General features: G+C 40.7%; 1 protein-coding gene across 2 annotated transcripts in view; it reads right to left on the reverse strand.

Annotated features, from left to right (window-relative positions):
* Positions 1-3,428: 3,428 nt before the first annotated feature.
* plxnb2b (plexin b2b) overlaps positions 3,429-19,646 on the reverse strand; it is a 121,855-nt gene continuing 105,637 nt past the window's right edge. For both annotated transcript variants that reach the window (XM_041938161.1, XM_041938162.1), the window contains exons 26-37: positions 17,511-17,577; positions 16,951-17,097; positions 15,668-15,824; positions 14,657-14,757; positions 12,505-12,589; positions 11,944-12,095; positions 11,508-11,668; positions 8,927-9,074; positions 8,662-8,726; positions 8,424-8,499; positions 7,018-7,092; positions 3,429-6,454 (exon numbers count right to left, since the gene is read on the reverse strand). In XM_041938161.1, the coding sequence (XP_041794095.1) occupies positions 6,350-6,454; positions 7,018-7,092; positions 8,424-8,499; positions 8,662-8,726; positions 8,927-9,074; positions 11,508-11,668; positions 11,944-12,095; positions 12,505-12,589; positions 14,657-14,757; positions 15,668-15,824; positions 16,951-17,097; positions 17,511-17,577 (1,339 nt within the window). In that variant the 3' untranslated portion in view covers positions 3,429-6,349. The remainder of the gene's footprint in view (positions 6,455-7,017; positions 7,093-8,423; positions 8,500-8,661; positions 8,727-8,926; positions 9,075-11,507; positions 11,669-11,943; positions 12,096-12,504; positions 12,590-14,656; positions 14,758-15,667; positions 15,825-16,950; positions 17,098-17,510; positions 17,578-19,646) is intronic.

Here is a 19,646-nt window from a genome sequence, read left to right on the forward strand (position 1 = left end):
TTCATCGTCAGTCATCTTCCGCGGGACTACAACAAAATTAGAATCTGCCCCTTTGAACATGATTGGACAAGAGAATGTTTAGCCTCCAGTGATTTGCTAAGAATGGTGCAAAGGCCACGCTGATTGGTCAGTCATGTTAGTCGATCACAGGATGGTAAAACTGTCATTTGCTACTGCCCTTTGCTGCATTCAAGTGACACGGGGAAAAATGTAAATACCACTTTCCTACTGTTTGTGCCAGATTTTACGGACGTCGTTAACAGAACACGCCACGGTACGTTTGGGGATTTATTAATTTCAAATATAATTTAGAAACAGTAATTTTAACATTTGATGAACATAACTCTTAAAAATCCTTACTTTGGTGAGCAGCAGGAATATTTGCAGGACTTTTGTGATCGACGCTGCTTGTTTGGGGAATATGCAATTAATTGTATCACTGTTTAAATGAGTGTGTCTACAGATCAGCATCAACAAAAACAAGCAAAAAATACACATCTCAGTCACTCATTTAACATGTTTGCAGTATGCTCAATTTCTTATAACCACTTGCTGTCTTATGGGGATGATTGCAACAGGAGAATATTGAAAAACAGTTATTGCACGAAATCTAAAGCACATCACAAACAAGACAGACACGTTGCCAAATTATGTTTCAAGTGGCTGTAGAAGCGAATACACACCTGCACTTGGAATATGATCTCCTTGAGAATATGCTTTCCCTTGATTTAATGCTGTAGTTGGTCATCAGTGTAGCAGCAGGCGAGGGGAACAGCACTCCATGCAGTCTCCAGATGCGCTTTGCATTCCTCACTGGTTTGGCTCATTAAGTTAAAGGACAGGTCCACACCTTTGGAAGTGTAGCCTAAAAAAATGTTGCCCATGTGTACTTTAAATGCGTTATTGGTCGCTGTATATGTTCCTCCTGTCAGTACAATCCAATGAATTCAATGTAAGTGATGAGGGACAAAATCCTTACTTCTTGTTCTGTGCAGAAATTCATTCCAAAGTTCAGCTGAAGCTAAAATGAGGCATTCAATCAAGTCTGAGTGATAATGTTTCAGAGTTAAGTAGATTTTTTTCCCCCATCTCTTACACTGGAATTGTGTTAAGGGATCTCCTCAGGGCCAGTATGAACAAGAGGAATTATTACAGAAAACAATGACTTTTTCAGTGCATCTTTTCAAGAATTTGTTTTAAGGCAGACTTTAAAAAATGTCTCCTTTAATTATATCTTTGGACAGCAAAGGGACTAACAAAATATGAACACAACCCGCCATTCTTTAATTCATTTAAATTGTTTAGAGTATAGGGGGCATCCACTGGATATATTCTAGCACCTCCAAGCATCATTTCCTTTGGGGTCACTACCGTTATTATGGGAAGTACGGCCACAGTAGTGGAAGTTTGCCTGTAAATACCCATATATTGTATAAGAATATCACACAGGATATTTTAACTTAAGCAGTATTGCATGTTCAATATGAGCTTGCAACTGGCCAGTTCTTAAAAATTACATGAGTTACAAAAACACTCTCATTTCTGCCTAGGATTTTAAACCACTGGGAGCACTTTAGCACTGAATGCCTCTTGTTATTGTTGTCTTTAATGTGGAACTAATGTGTATTGTGTATGTAAATTGTGTGGTAAATTTATGTCTGTGTTTTTAATGCAGAGTTATTTTTGTGCACAGGTCTTAGCTTGATCTCAATGATTTCACATTTAAATTAATTACTATAAGTAAACGGCAGATTGATAATGGAGGCAATTTTTATTGTACTGCTGTTACTTATGATAGCTGTAGCCAAAGTGCACTGATATATTGTCTTCCAAAGCACTATAATAACAATACACAGGCAGGATTTTCTATCATTTTAATATTTTGGGTTCTGTATTTGTGGCAAGTAGCTCTGCGTCTCCCAGAGAACAATTTTCTTCAGACACGTTGGCTCCCTCTCCTCCCAGCACATTCAACTCAGCTGTTAAGAGAGAGACTGCATCTGATTTAACTGTCTGTGTAGCTGTGGTTTACAGAACTTTAGATTCAAACCACTCTAAAACCGTGCAGCTTTAAGTCTGTTAAAATGCAAGCTACCCTGGCAGGATAGTATTTTAATTTGCTCTCGGGTGATCGCTGAGCTTAGCGAGCCCTAGAATCAGTTGTTGTTAGGTTTTAAATTATTCATCGGAACAACTGTTTAAAATGACACCACACCATCATTGTTTTCATTTTCACCAAGTTCTCCTCCTCTTCTTCCCCCAAGGCGTAAGAAATCAAAGCCAAATCTCATTAGATGGTTTGAAACATGTGGAAGTGGAATGCAACCTGCTGGTAAACACAACTATCTCCTGCTGAAGGAGAGGCTGGCTGCTGTGTGTGAAGCTTCCCAGCTAAGGGAAGAGAAGCCAGCAACATGCAGATTATAACCCAATTTCTTTTAAGAAACCCTGCAAAGAGGCTGAAAAAAATAATTATTTAATGCGCAGAATCACTGATTTCTAGACATTGAAGGGCATGGTTATTTAGAAATCTTATCACAAATGCAGTGCACAGCAAACTCCCAAAATGATGTAAGCTGCACGTCTTAATAGAAATATAAAGTACAGTATTGCCTTTGATTTTCCAACAGTGATTAAGGATAGTGTATGAGATACAGTGCTTGCAATAATCAAGTGTAATCACTCCTGCGTTGGCAGCAGCCCTTGAAGTTGCTCTATCTGTTGCTGCATCAATGATCTGTTCAGTTAGAAGATGGCCTGCGCAGGCCTCTGGTCTGTCTTTGATATCCCCACCCCTGCGTCTGGGTTTGTTAAGCAGTAAGATGAGGCAATTTTGCCTTTCATCTTTCTTTTTTCCAATTTCATTCTTAGCTGTCAGTACTTAATTAATGTTTTCGCAGCAATTTTTCAACCTTCACTGCCGATGACAGATATGCCATGCGGCTATTTACATTATCAACCCGTTTCATGAAGCCAGACCTTGGCTTCTAGTCTGCATTCTGAGCCGTGTGACAGGAACCTGATGTGACATTTCGGGAAAAAGGCATCATAGGGTATGCTACACATGAGAACCGACGCTATCAAAAAAGTCGTTTGGGGTCATAATGTGGACGAATATCTTAAGAAAACTGTCACGTTCAAGCACTTGGCCTTCGTAAAGTGATTGGTTGGTCTGACTAACAGATCATTTTCATAAATCCATCCATTATTCCTTGCTGTGTGCAAGCTCTTCAGTGAATCTATGGGCAATGCAATGAGCTGTATGAATATAAAGAGCAGCAAAAAGTCAGTTCACTTCAACAAGATATATTGGGTACCTGTGGCAAGTGTTACACCCAAGGTGATTGTAACTCATGTAGTATGCATGGGGGGTGAGTGTTCAATTGAAGAAAATCCATATTCTTAAAGTGAAAGAAACACAGCAGATATGAAGGGCGTATATGTCTCTGAGTTTATTCACGGAGGAGTGTATGATGAAACCTGTGGGTGACTGCTCCGTCCACACACAACTTTTTAAAATTAAGTTCATCCAGTACAACCAGATCAGGTACAAGATCGAGAATCTTCTGAGCTGCCTTGGACTGGGAGGGAAACACTGGCTTCCATTAATGGTCCTGTACTGAAAATGGAGTGTCCCAGTTTCTTTTATCATTACAGCACATTCACAAGTTTCAAAATGGAAAAAAGTCTCGACAACTGCACAAACAGTTTTTTTTCTCTTTTGTTTTTTTTGTCCCAGGACTCAATGCATAGGATTATACAGTTAGAATACAGTATTTCAACATGTTTTACAAAGATTTATATGGTATAGGAAACAAGAAATAAAAATAATAACTGCACAGCAGTAAGAAAGGTCATTTGTCGAGTATAGATGGTCATTTATCGTACACACTGTAGAGTAGCGTAGAAACACAGGGCAAAAAAAAAAAAGTAACATCGTAGGAACAATTTTGCGCTATATTCAATCTACATAAAGATACCCTTTGATTTCAGACTAATTTAGGAATGCCAGACATTTTCAAGGGAAACCCAAATCACATTGGCCACTGTTTTACATTTATTCATTTTGGCCTTTTGCCTTAGCCACCAAAGTCCTACTAAGCACACGCCACAGACACCCAAAGGAAACGCACACATCAAAACTGCAACCATAAAAGAAATCATACTGAAATATCTTCAGCCTATTGGCACGCAAATGGCTGCAGCAGGGCATCTAGCGTTTTAGACAGCACACATAATATCACGAGTCCAAGTACATTGCTGTGTCTATAGCACTATCATCATCATAATCACCTAGGTTACCAATAGAATAATTTAGAAACAATATATATGTATCATCCTATTTAATAAGGCACATTTTTGGTTAAAGAAAGGCTCTGAAAGAAGCTTCTTGCATCAACTCTGTCAGTGAGAGAGGAGTCAGCAGTAAACAACAGCGGAGACAAGGATGGATTCTGCAGTCGGCATGCAATTAAGATCAAAAGCCTCCCCTGCTGATTCCATTATACAGAGTGCCACTCTGCACTGCGCTGAGTGGGCAGTGCCAAGTGCTGTTGGTCGGGGTGCCAGGGTGCCATGCTGAGACGGCAGGCAGGCAGGCAGGCAGGCTCGAGGTCTGTGCAAACCTCTCTCTGGCCAAGGCAGGAATCGTTAACATTCTGGGGTCTCTGGAGCTCGTTACGCTCTGTCAACTACACACATCCATGATCAGATACAGGGAGCACAATTAAATCATCTGTCAACAGCAAAACCTATAATTTAGGGATGAAACGTGGTGGTGTTTAATGGCCCAAGAAATATCAAACCCTCATTCCTACCCTGTCGACACCTCGGCTCTGACACTGACATATCAACATTTCAATTAGTGTAACAATTATGTACATGATTGATCCTGACCTCACCAACATCATAAAAAGGCTAAAACCACTGTAATTTGTTCAAAACATACCATTTAAGTACCAACTGCATATCTGGCAGGTAATTACCATCAACAATAGGCTATTTCATAGCTTTCGAGGCAGAATGCTTGATCATTATTTGGAACGTTACACGAATAATACTAAAAAATAGCACTAAAAATCATGAACACTAATGATGCATGAATCAATTTGGAAATTTCTCTAACATATTGCTGAATTGCTACTGTATGTGAATACACTTAGTAAGCTAATGTGACTGTCGATTGTGGCTCATATGGTATTCTGACATTATTGCGGCGCTAATATGAGTGACATGGCTCCATGGCAGAACAAGGTTGCTTCCTGCTGACAAAAAGAACAAAAGTTTTACAGCAAAGAAAAATATCTGGAAAGACTCATTAACTGAAATGTCCTAGAAAACGTCTGAAATGTCCTTCTGTGCTTTAGTTGAAGTGGAATGTATCATGGCACTGTACAATAAAGGGAGACAGACTGTGCTATTATCGACTTCCATGAGCACAAATGGCGATCCGGCTTGAAGCAAATCTAAGTCAAAAGCGAAGAATTTAACTCAAGCATTTCTGAAACTACTGGTGACCCGTCATTCATGTGAGCCTGTACATTGCTAGATTAACCAGTGTCCGTGTGAGGACCCTTTGGTCTCTGTCAAAAAGCTCAGTGAGAGCGCAGGCTCCAGTGTGTCACTGGGTATGGGGGATTAAAATGACAGAAAGCAGGCGTCCCTTCGCCCTCACGCCTGACAGTAGGCATCCTGTGTGTGCACACACATTCCCGCACACTCACTCACACACACACACACACACACACTCAAGCTTAGCAACGCACGCTCTTGCTCACATGTTGTACTCCACACAGACATCTACGCACACACAGGCTAATAAAAACACTATCCGCACCACAAGGTGATCCATTTAAAAAGATAATTTTTTTTCCTTATAAAGCTTTCCGCATAAAGACTGCACAATAAAAAAAATATATAATACAATTCTTAAAACCTTTTCTACACAGAAAGAAATTGAACATCTGATTATCTCCTGTGCCAGTGCTCCACAGAGGGGCTTAATTCTCAGAGAGTGGTCTACCGCACTGCATTGTGGGAGCAATATTCAGTGACGCATGAGTGAGCGCGCAGACCTTTAAGGTTTGGCAAGTGAGCTTTAAGGCGTACCTATGACAGTGTAACCCATCATTTTCTTCCCCTTTTTGCTCTCTATCTGCATTTCATTAGTCCCTGTTACTCCACAGTACAGACAGTTGTCCCAGGGCCAAGTTGTACAATATACACACCTACACAAGTCCCTTCTCACCCTTATTTCCATGTTTTATTCTCTAAAAGAAGAAATAAGCCCCTGTAGTCACTGGCAGTATCCTACCATTCCCTCCCTCCCTCCCGCCCTCCACTCGGTGGGTTAGAGATCAGTCACTTTGTTTTCCAGGGCGGCTGCTATCTGCTGGAGCCGCAGGGTCAGCTGTTTACTCTGGGCAGCTGGGTCCTCGTCTAGGGATGCGATGATCTGAAAGAGGGATGGAAGGTGAGGAGCACATAAATGGAGGAGAATGGGAGAGAAGTCAGAAATAATGAGCAAAGAGGAAGGAGGGGAAGAATCGGGCAGCGCAGGGCAGAAGAGGAATGCCGGAAGAACGGAGGAACATGGACGGGGATACGGAGGGAGAATGAGCGCAGGACAAAGAGGAAGAAAAAGGGCGGAGAGTGGGAGGAGAGGAAGGTGTTATTCGACATCAACAGTCACGTCATATAAGCCGTTATTGTTTGTGAGCCCCACTTAGGGGAGACTGACAGCCCCATTTGTTTATCCAACTTGTTCATTAGGTTTTGTTTATCCCCTTTTCGTGACCTCAAGTGGCAATGCACAATGGACGCTTAAAAATCAATTCCCAGAGCAATTTTCCAATTCACATCCCACAGAAATGCTTTCAATTAAAATTTCATACAATCACTCTTCTGGCATATCAAGACTGAAGGGAGAAAAAAGGAAAAGCAATAATATAGTGGGCAGTAGTGCATTCAGTGGAATGGCCTCCTTTGGGTGCGATAGGAAAGAGAAGGTCCTCTTACCCCATCATAGTATTTGCTGGCGTACTGGTAAAGCTGATGGAGAGCCACTTGTGTGTTCAGTTTGTCTGTGTGAGACTGCAGAACATAAAGCACAATTTAAAGGTTAAACAGAAAATGTAACTAAACCATAAAAGAGCTGAATGAGCAATTTACAGTACTTCTTGTTTCCAGGCTTACAAAAAAAAAAATGTTTGAAAAGGCAAAGAGCAACATTAAAGTTACAATCCAGAAGATTTTCATGACATAAAACCCAGGTTTTTATATCGATCATGGTCCAGATTTCAGCAATAGCCATTCAATGTCTATACATTCAGAAATTACCTCTCTATATAGCAGATTTATTGTTAGTGGCAGAGTCTGTCATTCCTGCACTTCATATAACTTGCCTACCTCTGCACAAGGGGTTCACAGGAAACTAGACATGCATGTAATCCAGTGTTATACTTCACTCTAATACGTCTTTAGAGCTTTATTAAGTTGCTGCTAATGCTAATGCTAACCGAACTTCCGAATACACAGAATTTCCAGCTTATGCTAGTCCACATTAAACTACATCAACTGTAGAAATTTAAGGTGGCTTAAAGTTGTCAAAGGACCCGCAATAATGATATTAGAGGTGACCACAATGTCGGTGACCACAACTGTAAATTAATATACATGTCTATCCACTATTGTTAGTTACTGCCAAATATGAAGATTAACAGTGGAGCTAATTCTCCAGTTGGGTGTCATTAAACCATTACAAAGGAAAAGGGTGCGAAAAGATGATGTAATTAAAAGCGCAAAAAAAAATGGAATCCGTGTGGAAAACATGATGGAACTATTAATACTATCAGTATTTATGCTTGTTTTGTGTTTTAACTTGAAGAAGGTTACAGTCTCCTTGTTGTCTCCATTTTTGGTCTCTTCAGTGGAACAGAAGCTTCAGTAGATTGAGTCACATGATTCATACTAACTTTTCCATCTCAGCCAAGTGTGAAACTTGAAGGTTTTTTCCAAATTTATATTTGCACTCAGTTTCTTTTTTGCACAAATTGAAAGTGGGCATAAAAACAGGTGGATGCAAATGATTTACTGAGCTGAGGCTGCACACCTCATCTGCAGGTTAACCCACCTCCTGTTACTGTGGCCTGCTGTTGCACGTAGGTTAACCAACTCATGGGACTAGAAATAGGGCAATTATTGATGATCTCCTTTATTAAAACAACACATTTGTTTGGCTTCACTATAAACTGATGTATTTCTGATAAAGTAGCTACTGAGAGAGTTTTTGCTGCAGTGTTACACGTCCCATTACCACGGTAACCACAGGTGTTGCAAAAACCCACGAGGACTGAAATCTTTAAGGATTAAAACTTTAGCAGCTCAATTTAAGTGGCAAAGAAAATGAAAGCTGTGTTTCTCACCCGTGACACCTCTGCCAGATGTGTGTTCATGTCCTGGTCGCTGACGGGTACCATCTGCCTGATGCCCTTGTAGTAACTACACACACACACACACACACACACACACACACACACACACACACACAGGAAGGAAAAACAGGGTAATCACTGTATGATGTAACTGTTATTGACAAATCTTTCTCAAGAAGTATTTTAAACTGAGATTGAAAGAATATTATAAAGTGCTGATAGGACTTACTCGTCCACCATCTTCTTGTAGGTGGAGATCTCCTTTGCATAGAGTAGTTTGTTACTTGGAGAGTCCTAAAAGTGGACAGTGAAAACAATGGCACTTTAGATTGATTGACCTTTGACGTTCCTCTTTGCACTCCTTTTCGTTTCTCATGTAATCCACTTTGTTCTAATCTTCTTCGTCTTTTCTTCCACCTTCCCTCTTGCTCTTTCACCTCATATCTCCTTCCTCACCCCCTCCCACTTTTCCTCCTCCTCCCGTTTCCACTCACCCGGCTGAGTTTGTGCTCGCTCTTGGTGCAGGCGTCCATGAAGGTCTGGGCGATGACAGAGAGCGATGCGTCCACCACTTCAGACACGTGGACGTCGAAGATGAAGTGGGGATTCTTGAGGATGTTCACCCAGAACCGCAGAGGAAGGCTGCACAGGGAAAAGGACGAGACAGCGGTCTATCATTGTGGTTGTTATCATTATTATTGCTTCAAAATGGGGGACAAATCTCATCACCCGCATTACATCTATGAATTCATTTGAGTCAGGGAGGCATTTCATGTGTGAGAGCACTTGCCTGAGGTGCAAGTAAGTGCAGTGCACGATAATAACAGGGAAGGAGAGAAGCCTTTCTCGTAGGTGTCAGTTTATTCAGAACAACCTTGACTGTCACTTAATATTACTACGTCTTACTGACCTCTCAGAGAATCATTGGCATTCAAAGAAAATTAAATGAAAAACAGGAAAAAGAAGACTTTTTATTCTTAATACCAAAATACGCAGAGAAACACTCGTGCTTGCTTGTCTATTCTAACAAATAGTGATTAGAAACGCTAAAGTAACACCAGAACTTTAACCTTTCAAGTTCCCGTGCAACCTTAACAACCTAAAGCAGTAACTGCATAATGTAATGCACGAGTACTCTCGCTAATTTCCCTACTGAATCGGGAAAACACACTCTACATACACTTTTTGCCAACCTCATGTCAGCTCGTGAATTCAACAGAAAAATACAGTAGTTTCCAAAAAGGAAAAAACCCCTCTCCTCACTGATCGGTGCGAATGTCCCGCCATCTGAGACACGAAATGCACACCGTGTAAAATTCATACTGGTTTGGCAATATCTCCGGGGAAGGCTGCAGTGAGAATACAATAGAAGCATAAAAATAGCAATGTTGCTATAATCACAGAATTAAATTAGCTTGGGACGTAATTACCATGTTTGTTTGTTGTTGTGCCTCATACACACATTCATATTTAATACATGGCCCTCAGTTGATTTGATAAACAGAACGGGTGGATGCAGAATGTGGTGTGGAGTGTAGTAAGTAATTAAATCGCTCATCTCCTGTCCTTGTGTGGGTGCTCTCTTGCCAGCCTTACGTCAATCACTGGCATCTACATGCAACACATCGTCTTGTATGCTTGAGCCTTAGCCGACGTGACACTAATTTATGCACTTAAATGTCACATGGGAGCAGGGGGATTGCGAATGCAAACTAAGTGAGCTGGAATTGTGCATTTGTATTCAGCTCTTTCTTGGATAAGTAAGTTTTATTTCTTGGAGAGTTACTGTATCTCAGGCAGCCGGATTTGCGGTCAGATTCAGAGTGTGCTGAGTACATTTACTCAAGTATTACCGTTAAGTACAAATCTGAGGGATTCTGAGAGTGTTTTGAGTGTTTCAAATTCATGCTACTTTCAAGATTATGAAATTTAACACTTTACCAAACTTTAAACCAGTGGTTCCCAACTTTTCTTGGCTTGAGCACATGTCTATGAGTCATCAGCAGCTTTACAAAGAAATGTTTCCCCTCTAGACTAGATGGTTTCATTTAAACAACTGTTATGAGGCCCAGAGAGGTAAAATTATCCAATATTTCAAACAAGAAATGGGAAATAATGGGAAAAATTGAGAGTCCAGATAATGACTGGTAAAGTATGTGATTGATACATCATACATCCACCAACTGGCAGTCGTTAAGGGAATTCAACAACAACAATCTGATCTGCTTCTTTACTACACCAAAGGTGAGAGGTAAGCAGCTGCACAGACGGTCAATCATTTGATGATCACTCACATGTTTTTTTGGAAATGTCAGAAAATAATTGGCTTTTGGGAAATTTGGGTATGTAAGGTGCTTGCCTGTGAATATTCTCATTCATCCAGGTCATTGTCAATCATTTGCAACTGGCTCTAGAGCTAGAGCTGTCCTATCTAGTCTGGTATCTAGGCTGGAAACGTCTTCTAAGAGAAACTGACGAGGTCCAGTTGCGAACGATTGAATGCCCTAAAGCCCACTATATGAGCTGTACATACTTTATTTCTGTAATTTCTCTTAAAAAAGTGTAATCAGAAGTGACAGATAATTGTTTAAAATAACGTTTATAGCAATGTACAAAAAGCTATTACAAGGAACTGGGGGAAGGAAGCTTTCCCTATAAAGGACCAGTGGCTAATGATTGTTGAAAAAATAAGACTCAAAAGAAAAAAAAGACTCCCAATGGTGATATCAGAATAGAGCTGCAAGTAAATGATGGAAAAATATGAATAAATTTCCCAAAACAAAAACAAAACAGTTTTTCGTAGTTGTTTTCATTGTTTTTTGTAACTCCCATTGTTTAATGTTGCAAGGCTTTCACAAATGAATCTAAGTAAAAACAAAAAAGCAAATATTAGAGAAAAGTCCAAAAAATGAATGCAAATTTGTGTCGCAGAATTTTCTTTTTTTCTCTACCCCATCAATCATTTCACAGGGCCTCAGAATCACTAATGTAATTCATACTTTTTTCACTTCTTTCACCGCTAATCATGTACATACAAATGAAACCGCAGTGTATGCAGGCGGGCAGCACTTTTACCTATTCGTCTTCCAGATGTGGATGGTCTCCTCATCCACATTGTTGTGTTTCAGCGCTTGCTCGTCCAGGAAGTCAAAGAAATATTTGACAGCTGGTGGCACCACAGCCCCAGAGCACAGCACGCTGCGGAAGAAGTCATCCACAAACTGCTGCAGCGTTCCCTGAAAGGGGCCACAAATAATGTGAGACAGGGCAGAGATGGAGAGCAGAGCCAGAAATATCAAGGCCCTGAGACAGAGCTATTTGCACATAATGTGCGAGTAGATATTCATATTCAAAAGATTATTTAGCATTTTCTACCCTATCCAAACCTAGAAGCCATCAATTAAAGTTGGCTTTTCAACTGGAAAAGCAAAAATTGCTATTTGGCAGAGTCCGTAAAACTGGATAACTACTTAACAAATGTCTGACTGGATAAATGATTCAGTCTTTGTACCTTGACAGAAAGGAGTCGTGTTAGATAGATCTCTGTAATGGCTTTGGTCATCGACTTGTCCTTTATGCTTCCTCGTTTAGATTTGATCTCATCCAGTTCGTCTGCCGGCCGCACCAAGTGAAACACCTTGTCATCTTCCAACAGAGCATTCCCTGTCGGGAGAAAAAAAAACCAACACTTTCGACTTTCTTCTAATAATTCTACTCCTTATTTATTCATGCACACACTCACAGAGCATATTCAGATGATGAAAAGAGAGGGTGTCAACTGAATTTGAATGCAGAAAGAATATCCAAATAGAAATGCTAAACACTCAACTATTCTGAAATGCACATAAAAAGGCAGAAGATAACAGTGCATATTATTTCAGCATAATCTAAAAGTGTGCTTTACATAAAACAGCTTGCATGTTAAATTAGAGCCGGGATGTTGGCTAAAGCCCTGGGGAAAAGAAACAAAGGCATGCATTATATTCTCAAGCATTTGTACACCTGATCTATGCTTGTCTGGGCTCCAGTGTGTGCATACGTGTACAGTGTGTGTGCATTTAGAGACACGTACGCTCTTCGTGGTTTTCCTGGTTCTGGTCATAGTTCTGCTGAGTGTGAAGCACTCTGGACAAGACTAATGTGGCGTTATCTCGCACCTGGAATGCACACAAGAGTCTTTTGTTAGACAGACAACACACACAATACATGCCCGCTTCACACGTCTTCAATTTAATTGGTACTGTGACTGAGGTCAGCAGTCTCTTTTAGTGCCCCAGAACTAATTCATAATCAATGTGATTGAGTGGAGATCAACAGTGGGTCTTTATTGGGGTATTTACAGGCCATTTTCTTTGGCGTCAAACCTTTATTGACCCCACAAATACTGTGATTAGCGCTACTCTGGCACAGCCAATGAATCTATGGCTGTAAGGCTGTCTTCTAAGCACAACTGCAAGACACCGGCAGGTAGGATGAAAGGAGTGCCTCTGAAAGAGGGGGATTTAAGTGGCCCAAAAGCAGGACAAATAGGGGATATTTGTGAGTGACCTTTATTTTCCAACGATCAATACAGTGCCAAGAAGATTTAGTGGTTTTCTGTCACCATTGAAAGGTGACAAGATCCAACCATGACCAGGCACTTGTGCTCCCTGGTGATGAGAAACTAAAAAAAATGCTACTAAAGTGATGAAGGCAAACACTGAGGGAAAATGACTGTACAGTTGATTTATGGCCACGAACAGGTAAAAACATGTTGTTTTTATAAACATATTTTTTGTGAGTGCTCCACCTTGCTCACATTCATTCAAGATACGAGAGCTCACACATTCCTTAATGCTTATTGAACCTGCAATTAATGCTTGAGTGCTTATTTACACAGTGCAACATTCATTTGGAGTCGTGTTTCTGGCCACCTGATGAATGTAAATCCAATTTTCACCTTTTTAGCTCTGGTTTTGGTCACCACGCAATCCTGAAGGTAATATCTGTCTCTTTAGCTGCTAAATGCTCCACTATGTTCTCCAGTTTGTTGCTAACTTGTCCGTCTGCTGTTTGGTTTTGGGTTTTCAGAGCTTTTTCTTTGATTGTTTTTTTATACTATGTTATATGTTAAGTTACAGATCACACCTTGACCAGTATTGTGCATGCTTACATTGTTATACATTAATGCGCTGACTTACAAACTTTAGTCATCTCAAGGGGGGATTTTCAGTCATAGATTCAGTTAGAAAAACACAACAAAAATCATAAAAAATAGTTTTCATTACTATTTTTTTCTCTCATTTTAGTTGGTTTCAGGTTCTAGTTTTAACGGTGATGCCTCCTACAGTTAGCGTTATAATGCATATGGTTATGTTGTACTATGACAATAATTTTAGATGACTTGGAATGTTTTAAATGTTTTTTTTTAAGTTATGGAATAATGAGACTGCCACTTTCTGGTGTCACATGAGGAGATCGATACCGCTCTCATTCCTGGCTGTTAATATAAGGCTAGAGCCATCAGCTGGTTGGTTTAACACAAAGAAACTGGATGACAGCTAGTCTGGCTCAGCAGTATAGGCTCAACAGAATAGGCCTTTCAGCACCCCTAAAGCTCACTAATAAAGAGCCAGACGAGCTGTTTCCCCCTGTTTCCAGTCTTCATGCTAAGCTAACTCACTTCATATTTGCTGGACACATCCCAAACCTTTCTTTTCAGAGCCAACAAGAAATTAGGAGAGAAAGAGGAGGGTGATTTTCAACAAAGGTCCTCAGTTGGACTCAAAGTAGGGATGTTACAATTATATAGTTCGCACCTTATTTATTTTTGGCAAAAAGCAAATTTACAGCATACTGCCAGACAATTTTAATGAATGCTGGCATGTTGTTATAGCCATGCAAGTCAGAAAAAAACAATTTTTACACATTTACACGTCTGCACGTCAATTTGACAGGTGGTAGCAGGAATAGAAATTAATCATTTAACAGTTTTGTGCTAATGAGCCTACAAAGGTACCAATCATGAAATTAAATGATGTGTGCTGGTCTGTAAATGTGCAGCAGACACAGATTTTTAGACGCACGACTGTGACTGAAATGGCGTGAAAATAGGCAACCCCATTCACATTCAGACGCCCACATACAGCTATTTACTTCCCCTCCGCCTCCTCACGTCCCATGCTATTCTCAGTCTTCCTTTTTAAAAAAAATAAAAATGTTTCATCAATTTTGTCAGTACTCACGTTGTAGTGCGCCAGAGTGTTGATGCGTTTCCACCTGCCCTCTTTCTGGGAAGTCAAGTCCAGATCTGACAAAATCTGCCCTGTTGAGCCCGGGCGCCACTCTGCGGTGAAGGCAGGAAGAGAAAGTCAATCAAAGTGATCAAAATGATCTCTGCTAGGTGGAACTGTAATGCAATGTTTGCGAAATTGTTGCTATACTTCAGTAGTTTTGGGCCTTTTTTTGTTATCTTTTTTGATACCTATTGCATTTATGTCATCATGGATCATTATTACCCTGATGTTATCCTGAAATAATGTGGTCTTAAACAAATCCACGACCCATCCTACTGTTTGCCCCGCTCTCTCTGATGGGATTTGGTGACACACTTGAGTTAATTTTAGGTGAGGAAGTGACAGATCAGCATTGTCTGAATAATTCAAATCTAATTCTAAACTGTGATTTACACTCCCAACATTTTCAATTTTGAAACATCCGACTTCACTGCAGACCTGGGCTCAACACCATCTGCGACGTATGATTCATTTACAAGTACCACCAAATAATAAGGGGGTTATCTCTCTGATTCACCATGAAAGAAGACGGATCTCTGCTTATCTAAAATGTATAAAGGAATGAGATCTACTGCATGCGTGGGAATAAAAAATGGCTTTGATGTTGGAAAATGTCTATAGAGCTTTAGCCTTTCAAGTAAGTCCCCAAGGTTTCTGACTACAGTAACAAGTAAAACTTTGTTTAGGGATGAGGCTTTCTTCATGCTGCTGACACTGAATAAATGAAAAAGCTTTTATATTTCACAAATAGAGACAGAAAGAGAGAGAGAGATCATCTGCAAAAAAATCTATTAAATGAAGTTAAAATGAAATAATCAATTGCTTATTTAGATAAATGCATTCTGATTTAATTAGAAATGCATTTCAGAAATGCCTTCTCCAATCCGACATACTTGTAACCTTTACAATCTTCATCATTACGTTGTGTGTTTTCACTTCATCCTCCTCTCATTTACTCACCTAATGTGACACTGTCGACCTTGGGCCGCTGGGAGTACGGCAGGTTCCTGTACACCTGCTCTATGATCTTCTCCTTCACCTGCGAGATGGTGTCACAGTTCAGCACCTTGACGGGCGTCACGTCTGGACCCTCGCCCTGCACCAGCACTTGCAGGGTCTGACAAACACACACACACACACATAAAAAACCATCAGATTAAGCCCACGTGGTAATAGCATCTGTGCAGAACACAGGCACTTAGGCACAATATGCAGAAATATTCAAACATGGCCAGAGCACCCAGCCACCCACCCACAAAAGCACACACACACACTGTGTCGGGATGTTGTCGTCATGGCAACCGGGTTTCTGTAAGCACACACACGCACGCCGCACTGACACCTGAGAGGACTCCTGTCACCTTGGCCAGCTAATGACCAAGGCTCAGCGGGAGCAAACTCTGACCCACCTCGCCTCCCACACTCAGTCACTCTGTCAGAAATAACTAACCGACCGCTCGACAGACTGAAGCGTCACAAGCCCGTCTGCATTTCAGGTGACTGGGAAATGCACGCTGTGAATTAAAGCCAATAGGAAACAGCGTGTCTGCCTGTGAAATCTAGCTCATTGGGTTTTTTCTCTCTCTCTGTAATTCAATCACAGAAGGCGATCCATCACGGCAGGAGACGTGTAATTCAGGCTAATTTGATAATTGTCCTCGACAACGCCATTACCCATGGGTCTTTTTATTTGTGCTGACTTTAACAGAAAACAGCTGCGTTCAAATTAGTTTCCATTATTGAAACACGATACCAAAGCGACTCTGACCCGGACTCTTGAAAAGCCGCCCGAACGGATAAAAGCAGGTGCGGGTTGGAAGGTCGAGGAGGGTTTGTGGAGGTGGCTTGTACTCTATACTTGTACCGACTTGTAGTGCTTTCACCGGAGCCATGCATTTGCACTGCTATATTGGAATGTGTCGCCTGTGTCGTTTCTGAGCCAAGAACAGTGACACTGAAAATGGATGTCACACAAAAGCGGGCAGTCGCCTGTGGGGTTTTTGTTGGTTACCATGGCAACTGCACTGTGTGTGTGTGTGTGTGTGTGTGTGTGTGTGTGTGTGTGCATGTTTGTGTTGCTCATCAGGCACAAAACACCATGCAATCTCAAAACAGTGTGTGCAGTTTTTCTGATACTGAGTTTCTGAGTTTATATGCATGAGTGTTTGTGTCGGGGTATTTTGTGTGTGCGTGTGTGTGTGTGTGTGTGTGCGTGCGTTTGTGTGTGTGTCAATCCATCTTACCAGGACAGAGTACTCTACATCGTCGCCTAACAGGCCGGTATCGTTGAGGGTGTACTTGGCTTTCTTCACTCTGGCATCCACAGGCCCTTTCTCGATCTGGTGCTTGATGGCTCGGAACAGTTTGTACAAGGGCTCGCCTGCAGAGTCCTGGTACACACACACACACACACACACACACACACACACACACACACACACACACACACACACACACACACACACACACACACACACACACACACAAAGCCATTTAGAAGTTGTCTCAGATGTTGTCAAGAAGCTAATTGTTGTGATTAGCAGTTTAGAAGACAGATAAATACACATTATTAATAATGTGTAAATCCATGAAGCCAAAGTCATACGTTGTAGCATGTAATTCTGCACATTTTTTGTATTAGCGATTTAGTAAACCAGGTAGAAAAGATGAATCACTAATGAATGACTTTAATTACTTTAATTTAAATATATATAAATATATATATGACAAGACCCACTTGACTAGTTTGTAAAAAATGCTAACTTATTTCATTTAATACATTTTGAGTGAGCCAAAGTGTTACCTTGAGAAACTGGTACAGACAGATAGACATCCAGTTACACAGCATCCTTTCCACCACTGTCTCTGACCTGGAAAAACACATCGGATAAGCAGCTTTTAAAATTATTCAAAGAATAAAATTGAACCATTTTGATATATATATATATATATGCTGTTTGTTAATAAGTAGCGCAGACATTATATTTAATTAGGAAAAGTTTGTAGATGTTTTATGTTGTAAGTTTATGTGTTTACATCTGTGTGCTGTGTTTACCTGCCTTGGGGACAATAAAGTTAAAGTTGAATGACAGGTAATACTTATTATACGCTATTTTCATTGCATCCTCTTGAAAAACGTGACACATTACTTTAAAAAAACGGTGTATCTACAAAATGTCAACATGAGACAATTTTGCACACCTTGACAGTGACAGGACATTTTAATTCAAAACTCATGTCACTGGTCACTTGACGGATCGCCCATCCTAATGTCAGATATCCACTGGTGGTGCCTGTTGTTAGCTGCTAGCATGCCTAATTAGATATCTTGTATATAAGGGGGCCTATGTTGGCACAATGGCCTAATCAGCATAATGAGCCTCTCCATTGGGGCATAATTAAGATGTGTACTTGCATAACAGCCAGTCACAGCATGCTAAAGCACAGCAGACAGTTCAGATCATATAACCCCATCCTAGCAGTGATGAGCGGCTGCATTGTCAGACAAGTTGGTTCTACTGAGACAGCTGCCAGTGCATGTGCATTTGACCTTGATCATTATAGTGAAGGAAAGGGCAAAGAACAAACGCCACTAAAATTGGAGGTTCTTTTCTGACGGCTATTTGTTTCAAATTAGTCAGATGAATGTTTACAGGCTCTAATGCTACACAGGAATTAAGAGGTGTTGCCAAGGGAGAAATGATGGAGCAATTAATATTAGACAATATCAGAGAAAAACATCCGCAGTATTTGGCAGGTCCCGAAAAATACCAATTAATTTAACAATAAATCACAATCAGTTTTAATTTCATGCCAATCACAACATTATTTTTTAATAAATCTTAAATGACGCATAGCTAATTTTTGTCATGTCACAGCTGATCTGTCCTCCTGGTGAAAAGGGGAACTATCAAAATACAATTTGGGTCAGATTAGATGTTGGCTCAAGATGTGTAGGTGACTTACAGTTCAGCTGATGAAACCTGTTTGTCTTTATACAATGAAACAGCCCCAAACATTAGAATTAATGTCATCTCTTATCAGAAATGTCCGCTGAAAAATTGTCCTGATGCAGGATTTCGCCCCAAAGCAACTTGCAGAAAGCCAATACAATTTGTCTTATCTATCAACAACAATCAAAAACATTATGGACCGAAAGTCATTTTCAGCCTACAGTCCATTGATCAGCAGCTATAGGATAAGATGATGAAGAAGATGCTGAAAGGGAACAGCAAAAGAAGAATCATCCAACACTTTGTGCTCGGAATCAAGGGAGGAAAAAACAGAAGGAGAAACAGAAGGAAGAGGACTGGAATAGATCAAGCAGCAGTCTGGCTCTTGATAGTGGACTACAGTAGTCAGTGCAGAATTCAAGAGAAAACATGGCAACAGAATGAAACAGTCCACTGCATCTTGAAGTGAATCCCAGTCCTCCTAAAATGTTAAAAATACTGCTGCCAGAGTTTGGATATGGAGTGATTCTGATTACAGAGCAGAGAAATAAGGACGTCTAACAGTCGTAGGGCAAAACAAGCCATGGCAGCTGCTGCGCGAGGATGTACAGAGTACTAACATCTCTCACAACCAAAAAATGCCAACCTCATGATGGCGCTAGAGAAAAAAGTCAGGGATCACTAAAAGTCATTAGGATTTACCCTCTGGGAACCATGAATGTCTGCACAAAATTTGATGCAAATTCATCTGGTAGATGTTAAATGTTTATTGAACATCGACCTGCCGGTGGCGCTGAATGAAAGGTCGGGGGGGATTATGAACATCTGTACACAAATTTCATGGCAATCCATTCAGTAATTGGTGAGATATTTCAGCTTGGACCAAAGTGGTTGGCCAACCAACACTGGCATCCTCCTCTACTCTGCTCGCGTGGCTAAAAAGCATCCAAGTCATGCAGCTGCCATGAAATCCCAGCAGGACAGAA

The sequence above is a fragment of the Chelmon rostratus genome, chromosome 6, assembly GCF_017976325.1.
Source record: "Chelmon rostratus isolate fCheRos1 chromosome 6, fCheRos1.pri, whole genome shotgun sequence".
NCBI classification, from domain to species: domain Eukaryota; kingdom Metazoa; phylum Chordata; class Actinopteri; order Chaetodontiformes; family Chaetodontidae; genus Chelmon; species Chelmon rostratus.